At 38.9% G+C, this 11,694-nt stretch overlaps 1 protein-coding gene across 1 annotated transcript; it reads right to left on the bottom strand.

Annotated features, from left to right (window-relative positions):
- Positions 1-1,948: 1,948 nt before the first annotated feature.
- LOC143668351 (large ribosomal subunit protein eL18-like) lies at positions 1,949-3,819 on the bottom strand. The gene has a single exon (XM_077143088.1). The coding sequence runs from the start codon at positions 2,430-2,432 to the stop codon at positions 2,019-2,021; it is 414 nt and encodes a 137-aa protein (XP_076999203.1). The 5' UTR covers positions 2,433-3,819; the 3' UTR covers positions 1,949-2,018.
- Positions 3,820-11,694: the final 7,875 nt, after the last annotated feature.

Raw genomic sequence — 11,694 nt, forward strand, 5'->3', positions numbered from 1 at the left:
ACACAGCCATTCCAGTCTACTTAGGAATATGGTTTGTATATCTTCTTTCTTCTAGTTACTTTAAATCTCTTGGTCTCTAAATTTGAGTGTTTAGTTCATTAAAATGCAATGCACTTAATGATAAGGTTGGGTTTAATGATAACGTTGGGTTTATTTGTCTTCTGTTTGTCTCCTGTTTATTTTTGTTTTTGTTTTTGTCTTCTTGTATGCTGTATGGCGGGGTCACATTTCATTCTTTTTCCATATGAGTATCCCATTATTTGCAGCATCATTTGTTGAATTTTGTTTGTTTGTTTTTGCTGGTTTCTTTGTGATGTTTATCGGCCAGGAATCAGGACCGGGAATCAAACACGGGTCTCCCACATGGCAGGTGAGAATCCTGCCACTGAACTACCCTCGCACTTCCTCCTCTGTTTTTCATTTACTGTCTTTCCCTTCCTTTTTTTTTTTTAAGATTGTTTATTTTTTCAAAATTCCACTTTAACTTATTAATTGGCTTTTTAAGTTTTTTTTGTGTTTTTAATTGATAGTCTAGCAACTGCAATTTTAGGTACCTGATGCTCTGTACTTTAACATCCTTATTTTTTCTGGTTTTCATATTGGATAATTTCTCTTGATCTTATTTCGAGTTCACTGACTCGTTCATTTTCTGTATTTTGCTTTTAAATCCACTCAGTGTATTTTTCATTTCAGATTTTTCAGTTTTTTATTATTTCCTTTTTATGGTTTTTATTTGCTGAGATTTCCTATCTTCTCCATTGTGAGCCTTCATTATGAACATTTTCCTTTACCTCATTGAGAATAGTTATAATAGCTTATTTGAAGTCTTTGTGTGCTCTCATCTCAGGGTTGGTCTTTGTTGATTGTCTTTTCTCTTGAGATTGGGTCACATATTCCTTTTTTTCCCTATGCCAAGTTATTTTAGATTGTAACTGAGATGATGTGAATTTTATATTCTGGAAGCTGTATTCTGTTACACATTTCTCTGAAGAGTGTTAATATTTTTTTGTTAATATATTTTATTCTAATAGGCAATTAATGTAGTTGGAATCAAACTTCAAGTTTTACTTTTTGGGTGTCAGCTCCAATTTCAGTTGTTATTTTAAATTGGCTCTGTGCAGTCTGCTCTGAACATGCATGGCTCAGGGCTCAGCCAGAGATCTGGGCAGAGTTAAAACACAGAATGTGGGGCTCTCTCGTCTGGCTCCCTCCTTTCCATCCAGCAACTGTGTTTTTTCTGACTTTCTGTCCATTATCCTCTGCCAGAAAGTGTGAGGGTTTTTAATCAGGTTTCTAGCTGGCCTGCAAGTTGCTGACTGTAGCCTGTCTTCAGGATACAGCCATAAAAATAGGAAATACCCCATGCTTAGTCCCTTCCTCCAAATTTCTAGTAGCTACTTCTGCCCACTCTCTAGCTTCAGATAGAGACACCTTTCGCATTTTTTCTAGAGCTTCTATATTATGAACTGCAGGAGTCTTAATCTGTTGGGATATTACTTACTACATTTGACATGGAACTCCCCAGTGAATTTTAACAGAACACACAACCCTCCTCCTAGAGGTGAGATTTTCCAGGTACAGCTATGTGTCTAAGTCTCGCCAATGGAAGTGATGTGTGTAACGTGGGGCCACAAACTTAAAAGGAATTTTCTTGCTTTCTGCTGTTTTTTCTCTTGCTGTCTTTGACCATACATAAACAGCAAAACTTAGGCGAGGGCAGAGCGAACCGAGTTTCCTGAAACAGAGCCACCCATCCATCCTAGAATGCCCACATACCTCTTGACTTATGTGAGAGACAAATAATTAACTTGTTTCAGCCTATGCATTTTCTTTTTTCCATCTATTTGTGACAGAAGCTTAGACTACACTGTAAATATGATAAAAATCTCTGGAAATTTCTACACTCAAGATCCCTAACACTTGTCTGAAGGATGAAAACCTGCTACCTAGTTATTTATTCAATGTCAAATAACGCGTTTGCCCTAGTCACTTTTCCTCCCCACACCCTTCCTCAGCATTCAAAATCGTTTTAGCAACAGGCAGGAGGAGCTGGGGTCAGGTTTTGCAGTGAAGGCTTGCTGGTTGGCCTCTGGCGTGCTGGAACTCTCCGTGCTTGCAGTAGGGTTTGCTGAGGCTGTGCAGGTTTCCTGGCCTTGCCGAAAGGCCTCGCGGGGACCAGAGAGCAGGAGCGGGCCGCAGCCCCTGGGGACGCCCGGGACCAGCTGGCTGGAGGCGACGTTGTTTCCCCTGGCCAGGAGGACACGGATGCATTCCCACTGCTCATACGCAGCGCACACACCTTCCGTCTGGGCATCTCCTGACCCGCACGTGGTGGTCCCCAAAACCATAGCGGTTTTGTTTTCCCGGCCAGGAAGCTTCATCTTCCAGATCACGCTGGAAAGGGCTCGGGGCCCCTGGCTGGCTGGACTCATGAACAGCCTCTACGGGACAACTCGGTGGAAGGTAGGGTGGGTTGTCTGGCCAGACACCTGTCCAGCTTGACAAACAGCCTCAGGAAGATGTCGTGACTCCGGGTCCATGTGCTGGGCGTTTGGTCCTTGTGGCGGATGTTGATGCTCATGCTGTTGCCTCCTGCTGGGCCAGGTCTGGGCTTTCCCACTATTTTAATAAAAGTTGCAGATGTTAAATGTTCAGTTTAATGAATTTGCACAATACCATTCACCCCAGTAAGTGTCACCCAAAACAAGACATAGAACATTTTTATCATCTCAGAAAGTTCTCTTTTACTTCATTTCAATCAACCCCAGGCAACTTCTGATTTGTATCATGGCAGATTAGTTTTGCCTGTTCTAGAATGTCATATAAATGGAATCAAGTAGGTGTATCCTTTTGTGTATGGCTTCTTTGTGTAACAATTTTCTGGAATTCATCCATATTGTTCCATGTAGCAGTAGTTCATTCTTATTTATTGAAGAGTAGAATTCTATTGTGTTAATATTACAGTTTGTTTTATTGATTTACCTGTTGATGGCTACTTGGGTTCTTTTCAGGTTTTTGTTGTTGTTGTTTTGCTGTTGTGATACATATTTTTGTTTCTCTAGAGTAACCACTTAAAAGTATAATTGCTAAATCTTTGGGTAAATTTATGTTTAATTTCATGACAAACTACTAAACAATTCTCCACAGTGGCTTACACTCTCACCAGCAATGCATAAGAATTCCATTTGTTCCACATTTTCACCAACACTTTAGTCACTCTATTGTGTAATAGAATCTCACTGGGGTTTAAATTTTCATTCTTCAATAATTTAGTAATGTTGATCACCTTTTCATATGCTTATTGGCCATTTATATTTCTTCCTTGTGAATTATCTATTGAATTTTCCCCCAGCTTTTAAAATAGTGTTGTTTATCTCTTTATTGCTGATTTAGATTTGCATATAATGTATAGATACATTTGTATTTATGCCTTGTGGATAGAAGCCCTTTGTTAAATACCTCCCACTGATTTCTGATCAATTTGCTCTGAAAAGCTGTATTTCTACTTTTGTGAGCAGGCTATCATCTGTCTTCTCAATTAGCCATGCCAGGGCACATATTTAATCACCCAGAGTAATGATGAACCTGGACGTTTTCTGCTGTACCTCCCCACAGATACCACTCTCTCATTGAACTGTGGAGGCATATTATTTAACCATTTCATGAATTGCTTTCTGCTGTGTATTATTTCTTACTTGGTTTTTAATTGATGTTTGCAAGAAGGCTTACAGAATTTGTTTTTTAAACTCTCAGTTACATCCTTTTCAAAACTTGTGCAAAAAACAAGAAGTCTTTTATAAGATTTGTAGAAAAGGGCAAGGCATGAATTTTTAAAAGAAGCAAAAAGAAAAAGTGGAAGAAAGGGATTTGAGGATTTACATTCTCACTATGAGAATATACATCTATTTAGAATTTTGAATTTAGATTAAAGCAATCGTTCCTTGTTTAGGACAAAGTTTCCTCAGATTTTAAAAGAATAACATCAAAATGTATCAAGTGATGCATTTTTAAAGTGAGGTTTATATATTATTAAATTGACGTTTGACCTTCTTTTTACTTAGATTCATTTTCTGTTTATCTACTTGCACAGAACTCTAGTTCCGGAAGGGTGATAGTCTATTTTTCTGCCTTTTAGTAACTCTGCTTCCAAACCACCCACTACCAGGTAGATATGCATTCTATTTTTTTTCTTTTAATCTTCAGGAAGGAAGATAGTCTTTTTAGATCCTTGTTCCAATGCTTCTGAGCCCTCTTTGTTGGGTTGCTCCTCTTTTAGCAACACAATTCCTATTACTGCAAACAAAGCCAATTCTTATATTCTGTTCTAATTATAAAAGGGAAATAGTTTTCATTCACTCATATATTTAAACAATATTGACAATTGTTCCTTGAGGTTTTTTTTTAGCTTGAATGAAGCTCTTAATATTTTTCTAAATAAAAAACATCTTCCCTCCCACTTTATCCTTTGTGAGTCACCCAAGAAAAGAAAATATATTATTGGAATCATTTTGGGAAGGAAAGAACAGGGAATGATAGCTGTAGAGGTTGTAATAGAGACTAAGAAACACGCACACTGAAACAGAAAAGTATAGAGATGGAGACATACCGAGAGACACAGTGAGACACAGAACGGAGATACACAGAGGCAGAGACAGAGAGAAAAGGATTGACAAATACAACTAGGCCTCAATCTAAATGCATTACATTTGGTATTTTGAAGAATATGGGGATATGGAGCACATTTAAAGAAAACATAAATGAGAAAATAGTTCCCTTTTGACCCTTTCTTCTTCAAGAGATACGAGTTGTCCCATTTGATACAGAGTTGTTTTTTTTTATTGTCAGGGAAATGGTTCTTATAGAATCAACAACTACAAAATTCTACATTATACCAGAAGATAATGCTAGGGTAATAATCTGTAAAAACAATCTATGCCAGCTATAAATTTATTGCCGCTTGACTCCAAATCCATCCTTCAGAATCTCTTTTAAGCGTCTCTCCTTTTCAGTGAGCACAACATTAAGCTTTCTCAGTAGAGGGTGCTGGAGGGATGGGAGGAAAGGACTTTTGTTTCTGGCTGCAGCTTGGCGTGTCAGCAATGTGGGGGTGAGAATATCTGCTGGAGTTCTGCCCCAACCACTGCCCAGAACGCACCAAGCCTCTGCAACCTTGCAGCCTCAGCAGGGCGGTAACCTTCTCCCTAGCCTCTGGACATGGAAAATGGCACCCAATTCCCATTAGTATCGGTGCCCTGAAGGCCTGCACACAGCAGCTTCCAGACTCTTGCAGACGAGGTTCAGCTTACCTGTGGCTGGGAGGCTTCCCTCTGAGCTCCTGTTCCCTCTGCTGGTCCCAAGTACCTGTCCTCAGCCAAGCCTTCGGTTGCTGATTGGCTGCACCCTGCCCTACCCCGGAGGGTTGCTTCCTGCTTGTGGTCCTACTGCATTAAACTTCTTTGCTATCCGTGGTCTGAACCACACCTTTCCCAAGGAGGTCTGAACCCGTGTGTCGGGAGGCTCCTTTCGGAGTTTATCCTTCCTTGGGTACTTTCCCTTAGTTTTAGGGCACCGTATAGAATCCCCTTACATACAACTATATCCCTATAGTCACTTGTTTATCAGAATTTAATAATTCTTTATATTAAACTTCCTCTGCATGACCCACAGTGTACTTTCTATGTTCTCCTTGGACCCAGACTGATAAAAGATCCCTAAGATTTTGTATAAAGGCAAGATTTAAACTATAAAATAATAATCTCATACTTTGACAAGCATGAATTTGCAGATTGCAATTAACAGTCTGTTCCAGATGATGAAAATTTGACAAATATCCTCAATGAGACACACTGTATAGCAATTGTGCACTGTCCAAGGGCAGAGGGATATTTAGGGGATTGATAATCCCCTAAATATCAATCACAATGGAGCAAAATTTGCAAATAAGCAAAAAGAAAGACATTTCCAGGAGAAATGTAGGGTATTATTAAGCCCTGGCTTCTCATGGTTCAGAAAAGTGCCATTTTGGTAAGACCAAATTAAAGAATATCAGAAGAAGCATGTGGGATTTCGAGATTCAAAATCTCAAACAAAGCTGGTCTGAAGGACTAGTGCCTACTCTGCTGGGTACGGGAGATTAATGGGAAAGGTCCTGTGCTCTGTAGGTACTGCATTGTTCATCTCTTGCTTTTCCACACTCACTACTACAAATTTTACATTGACCAATATGGACTAGGCAGCTGGGGTGAAAAGGGAGTAAAAAATAGGTATAACAAAGAAAAAAAACAAAAACAAACAAAATCAGTGTAAGTCCCGTTACTGTGGGAGCTTGGCCAAGTCATCACCTCTCCCTGGGCCTCAGTTTCCTCATCTGCAAAATGTAGAAATTGGGCTAGACATTGAGCTCTGAAGTATCTATTTTAAAATAATTTTTGCTTCTAAGAAATAAACCCCATTCCGGTGTGCAGGTGCTCTAAAGATGTTTCCAGTGAGGTGCTAATGACCCCACAGCATTATCTGCAACTTCTTTGGAGAAAAATTGACCTTGGAGCATATGTAGTTAGCAAAAATGTTTTCTTCAAAAAAAATTGAGTTAATTACCAGAGAGATGTAATACAGAGAAACAGATGTTAACATGAGAATCAATGAGGTATTTGTTCGGAAGAATTTGGGAGGCTGGGTGGAGAATAAACCGTAATTCCTCTAAACAGAGTACCGTTATCACCTGTTAGAGGAGGTGTGTTCCTGTCGGGTGTGTCAGAGGGGAGCAGTTATTGCAAAATGAATAATTTGGAGCAAATGTGACAGGAAAGGGCACTAACATAGTTGAGCACATAGCAAGTACTGACCATCCTTTTACATTCTGTCACAGTTAAACTCTACAACAGTATTACAGTACAGGGTGTATTCTCATTGTACAGATGAAGCAGCTTTAAACTTCAACAGAATAGTAAGTTTCCTGGGTCATGTGGTGGCATAGAACTGTGATTTAACTCCAGTCTATAGTGCAATTTTTTAGTTCTTTTTACTGTCTGACCTACCTTCTTGGAAAGCAAACTGAAACCAAAAGCATGGTTGAAGAAAACAAGGGTGGATTTCATTTGATGCCTATGTTTTCATTTCAGAAATGAAAAGTCAACGATAGGTCCAAATTATAGATTCCCTTTAATACTCTGAATTTAAGTAGCAGCTAAGATTATACCTTTCTTCTTATTATATTTTAAAGGCAGAGCTGCAGAAGTTGCTGTAGAATGCCTTCCAACCAGAAATCTCAGTGGCCCATGTCAGTTTTTTGGTGGGCAGATCTTCCAGAGGAAGCAAAATATGAATAATTGGGATAGCGAGGGCCCTCTTAAGATTTCATTTGAAAACCTTCTGGGTCTAAATGTATTAAATGTAATATTTAAACATAATACTTTTAACTTGCTGAGTAGAAGAGCATCTCTCCAAAAAATGAGTTCGGTGAGCTTCCCTGAAAGCCAAGAAGTCAGAAAATGTGTGGCTTTAAGAATATGCTCTCTTTTTTCTGGTGGGATTGAATCTGGCGGTGTAGAAAGCAATAGCAGTAATTATGCTAGCAAGAAATGCAGCTGCCTTCACTTACAGAATGAGGTAGGAGTAAATGAGTCAATTTCTTCATTTGTAACTTTCTTCTTGTCTAATTTTGATTTTAGAGCTTTGAAAGTGGGTGACAGTTTCTTTCACTGAGTTCTCAGAGGAAATCAACATAGTTGTTTCATTAGCTAGACTGCTAAATCCAGTCTCACATATATAGCTTGAGATTTGTTATGAAGCAAGAGAAATGTGAATAAGGTACACACTGGAAAGGTCAATCATGATTAATTGCAAATACACTGGCAGAACTTCAGGTTACTCGCATTAAATGATAAGCTGATGCCTTTTGAGTAAAAAAGAATTAATGCAGTTGAGCCTGAAGTGGTTAGTGTGTTTAAATTTAAAGCAGGTCTAGGGGAAGAGTGAGCAGGGGAAAAAATCCATGTCACAACTTTGGGAACTATAAAAAAGTAGTAGGGCAGTTTTAATTGATAATGCTGTGGATGACAGTAAGGCTTGTTTTATAAAATCATGCTAGTCTTATTACTGTGAGTATAACAATAGAGACTGAGTATCAGTAGTTTCAAATCTTAAAGTGAGTCAGAAGAACCTGGAGAACTTGTAAAATGCCAATTCCTGGGCTCACCTGCTTTTTAACAAGCATTCCAAGTAATTCTGATGCACATTGTCTCTTTAACAATAGAGAAACTATGAGGTAGCTAATGTCTGAAAGAGCTCCCATAAGGAAAGTGAGTTTTTTTCTCCTTGGCAATTTTATGTGGCCATGAACATTTCTATGTACACAGTAAGAACTCAGTAAATGCCTTGGAGGCAGATCCCATAAATAAGAAAACTGTTCAAGTGTCCCTTTCTGATATTAAAATGTTTTTTATCCTTTTATCCCATGTTTCATCCCAAAGAGTTAAGGAGGGATTAACACTTTGTCCTTAATCTATTACTGGGTAGAATGATTCCTTCATATTAATTGCCTTGCCACTTTATACCTCACTGCAGATGAAAAAGTTATTTCTGGCTGAAGGTCTTCCTTTCTCTTTTTAGTAATAGGTAAGACTCATGTTATTATAAGAAAGAAAAAAAAATCAAGCTAACAGAATAAAGCCAGCAATATCATGGAAAAATAAAGAGATATAAATGTGGAACCATATAAGAATAAAAAGTCAACATTTTCCTAAATATCCAGAAAAAACATCTTAAGAGGTGCTTGAATAAAACACACACTTAAAGGTTGAACTCAAAGAATACTATGAACAACTGTGATCTATCTTTAAAACTCAGAAGTCATTTTGATCCAATATTTACAACAGAATGATAGGAAAACTGGAATGTCCTAGGCTGGTTTCTCCAGCATATCCCCTGTCCCCCAGAGGCCCTCATTCAAGCCCTACCCCTCAACTAAACAACTGATTCTTGACCAAAGCTTCCTTATGTTCAAACTTAGAAACCAATTGTGCATAACAAATCCTAAAGTGTTCCCCTGGAGCAGAGGAAAAAAAAGTTTGGAGTGTCTTTTAGAGGAACCTCGGCACCTTCACTGAGATCCTCCCTGCATTCTTTGGGGGTGAAGCAGCCACAAAACAAAACAAAACAAAAGCTGGGTCAGCCAACATGTAGCAACATGCCCAGGACCTTCTCAAGAGGCCCAGGAGGTGGAGGCCAACCTAGTTTGTCACAGGATGTTGTGAAAATTATCCCACCAGCCTCCTGATGGAAAGTGCATCTCTGGAATGATCACATCCCCAGGGACAATTACTGACTCTGAATAATCATTCTCAGCGACAGCACACGTGTTCTGAAAATCCTAAACAACAACCCAGTCGATCACCACTGCTGTTCTCGTGATCTTGCTGTTCTCGTGATCTTGCTGTTCTCGTGATCTTGCTGTTCTCGTGATCTTGCTGTTCTCGTGATCTTGCTGTTCTCGTGATACTGGCGAGAGGAAGGAGGGTTTTCTAGGTTTCTTTCCTACATGGATGTTTTTTACTTATTAGTAGGAGAAGAATGCAAAATGGGAAAGTGGTAAACATGTAGCTTCTTTTCTAGCTAAAGGCATTTAAAAGTAAACTTTGAAAACTGGGTTAGTAGTGGTTCAGTGGTAGAATGCCCGACGTCCATATGGGAGACCTGGCTTTGATTCCCAGCCCATGCAACAAATACTAGGTGAGTACTTTCTTCTCTTCAAGGCACAGAGTCCTGTTAAAATAAATACCACATCTGCCTGAGGATTGGATTTCAATTTGTGACACACTTGGTGTCACACTCATTTTGCAAAATAGAACATTTCAATGCAATGAGAGAATGGACACAACTCTAAGAGCATCATTAAGTTTACAGTGCTTGTGATATTCCAAGAAACACCATCAGTTTCTCTACTGTAGGGATCACTTGCTTTTACATGTATAAATTTAAAAAATTACTTAAGATTGAATGCGCAAAATGTCCCCCAGACATCCCCCCTACGTAGGACATTTCCTTGCTATGTGGGCCATGACTCCCCAGGATGAGCCTGGATCCAGCATCATGGGATTGAGAAAGGCTCTGGACCAAAAGGAGGAAGAGAAATGAAGCAAGATAATTTCAGTGGCTCAAAGATTTCAAATAAGAGTGGAGAGATTATTCTGGGGGTTATTCTTATGCATTACATATCCCTTTTTAGTTTCTAGTGTATTAGAATAGCTAGAAAGAAACACCTGAAACTGTTGAACTTTATTCCAGTAACCTTGGTTCTTGAAGATGATTGTATAACTATACAGCTTTTACAGTGTGACCATGTGATTGTGAAAACCTTGTGGCTGACACTCCCTTTCTTCAGTGTATGGACAGATGAGTAAAAAAATAAGGACAAATAATAAATAATAGGGGGCATAAGGGGCATTGATGTTTTGGGTGTTTTCATTTTTATTTTTATTAAAGTGTATTTTTTTGGAGTAATGAAGATATTCAAAAATTGATTGTGGTGATGAATGCACAACTATTTGATGATACCATGGACCACTGACTGTATGCTTCGGATGATTATATGGAATGTGAACATATCTCAGTAAAATTGCATTACAAAAAAAAAGTCACCCAGTCAAATCCTTACAAAGAATAGTTTTGAAGATTGTTGAGAACTGGGGGCTCAATAATTCCTCTGAGGAACTTCACTAAGAACAGTGGTAAACATTTGCCAGTTGGCTTCAATTTGGTCTGATTACAAAGCCCCCTCAATTTCAGCAAGACACACGCAGTTGCTTACCAATTGGAGGTGATTTCCAGCTCCCATGCTAGTCTAAGTTTGGTGAAATTTCAGTTAGAAACATTGTTTTTCTTCACTTCCAGAATGACCATGTAGAGTGGCTGTTGAATGCTATCGCTGGCTCAACCCATTCTCTGGGAGATGGGACCTCTGAGGGTCAATCATAAACTTTTGAAAACATTCCTGGGAAACTAAGGTGCTGTATTAATGGAGTCACACAGTGTATACCTTCCAAGAACAAAGCAACAGCTTTGGTTCGTTGCTCACAAGAAGCTACTAGGTGGCCTACTGGTTCTAAGTTCCTGTAAGTTCTGTGATTTTTTTTCCAAACTTTCGAGTTTTTCTTTTTGTTCACTCAGTGTCTTCTTTACATCCTCCCTCAACTTGATTTGATTTTTGATGAGATTTTCCATGTCTCGCCGAACATCCTGAGTTAGTTGTTTGAACTCCTATATCTCATTTGAATTGTTGGTTTATTCCTTTGACTGGGACGTAGCTTTGATTTTCCTAGTATGACTCACTTTTTGCTGGCGTCTAGGCATTTGATTTCCTTAATTAGTTTATTCTGGAGAGTATTTTCACTCTTTTACCTAGGATTTTCTTGGTGGATAGCTTTGTTCTCTGTCTGTTCTTTGACATTTAGTTCAACTTATTTTAGACCTCTAGCATAGGTTCTGTTCAACTGATCAGAACTTTTCAGTTCTTGCTTATTACTCTGCCTATATGGAGACTTTTTTTTGAGAAGGGTCTCCTCAGATATCATAGACCCCAGTCAGATTTTCCCAGACTAGACAGGCCCACATCTCAAGGGAAAAGAGTCGCCAGCATCAGTTTTCCCTGAATGAGACCCAGCTTTCCTACAAAGCCTCTAGACTCTGTGCTTTTCC

This window comes from Tamandua tetradactyla, chromosome 24 (assembly GCF_023851605.1).
Source record: "Tamandua tetradactyla isolate mTamTet1 chromosome 24, mTamTet1.pri, whole genome shotgun sequence".
Taxonomy (NCBI): domain Eukaryota; kingdom Metazoa; phylum Chordata; class Mammalia; order Pilosa; family Myrmecophagidae; genus Tamandua; species Tamandua tetradactyla.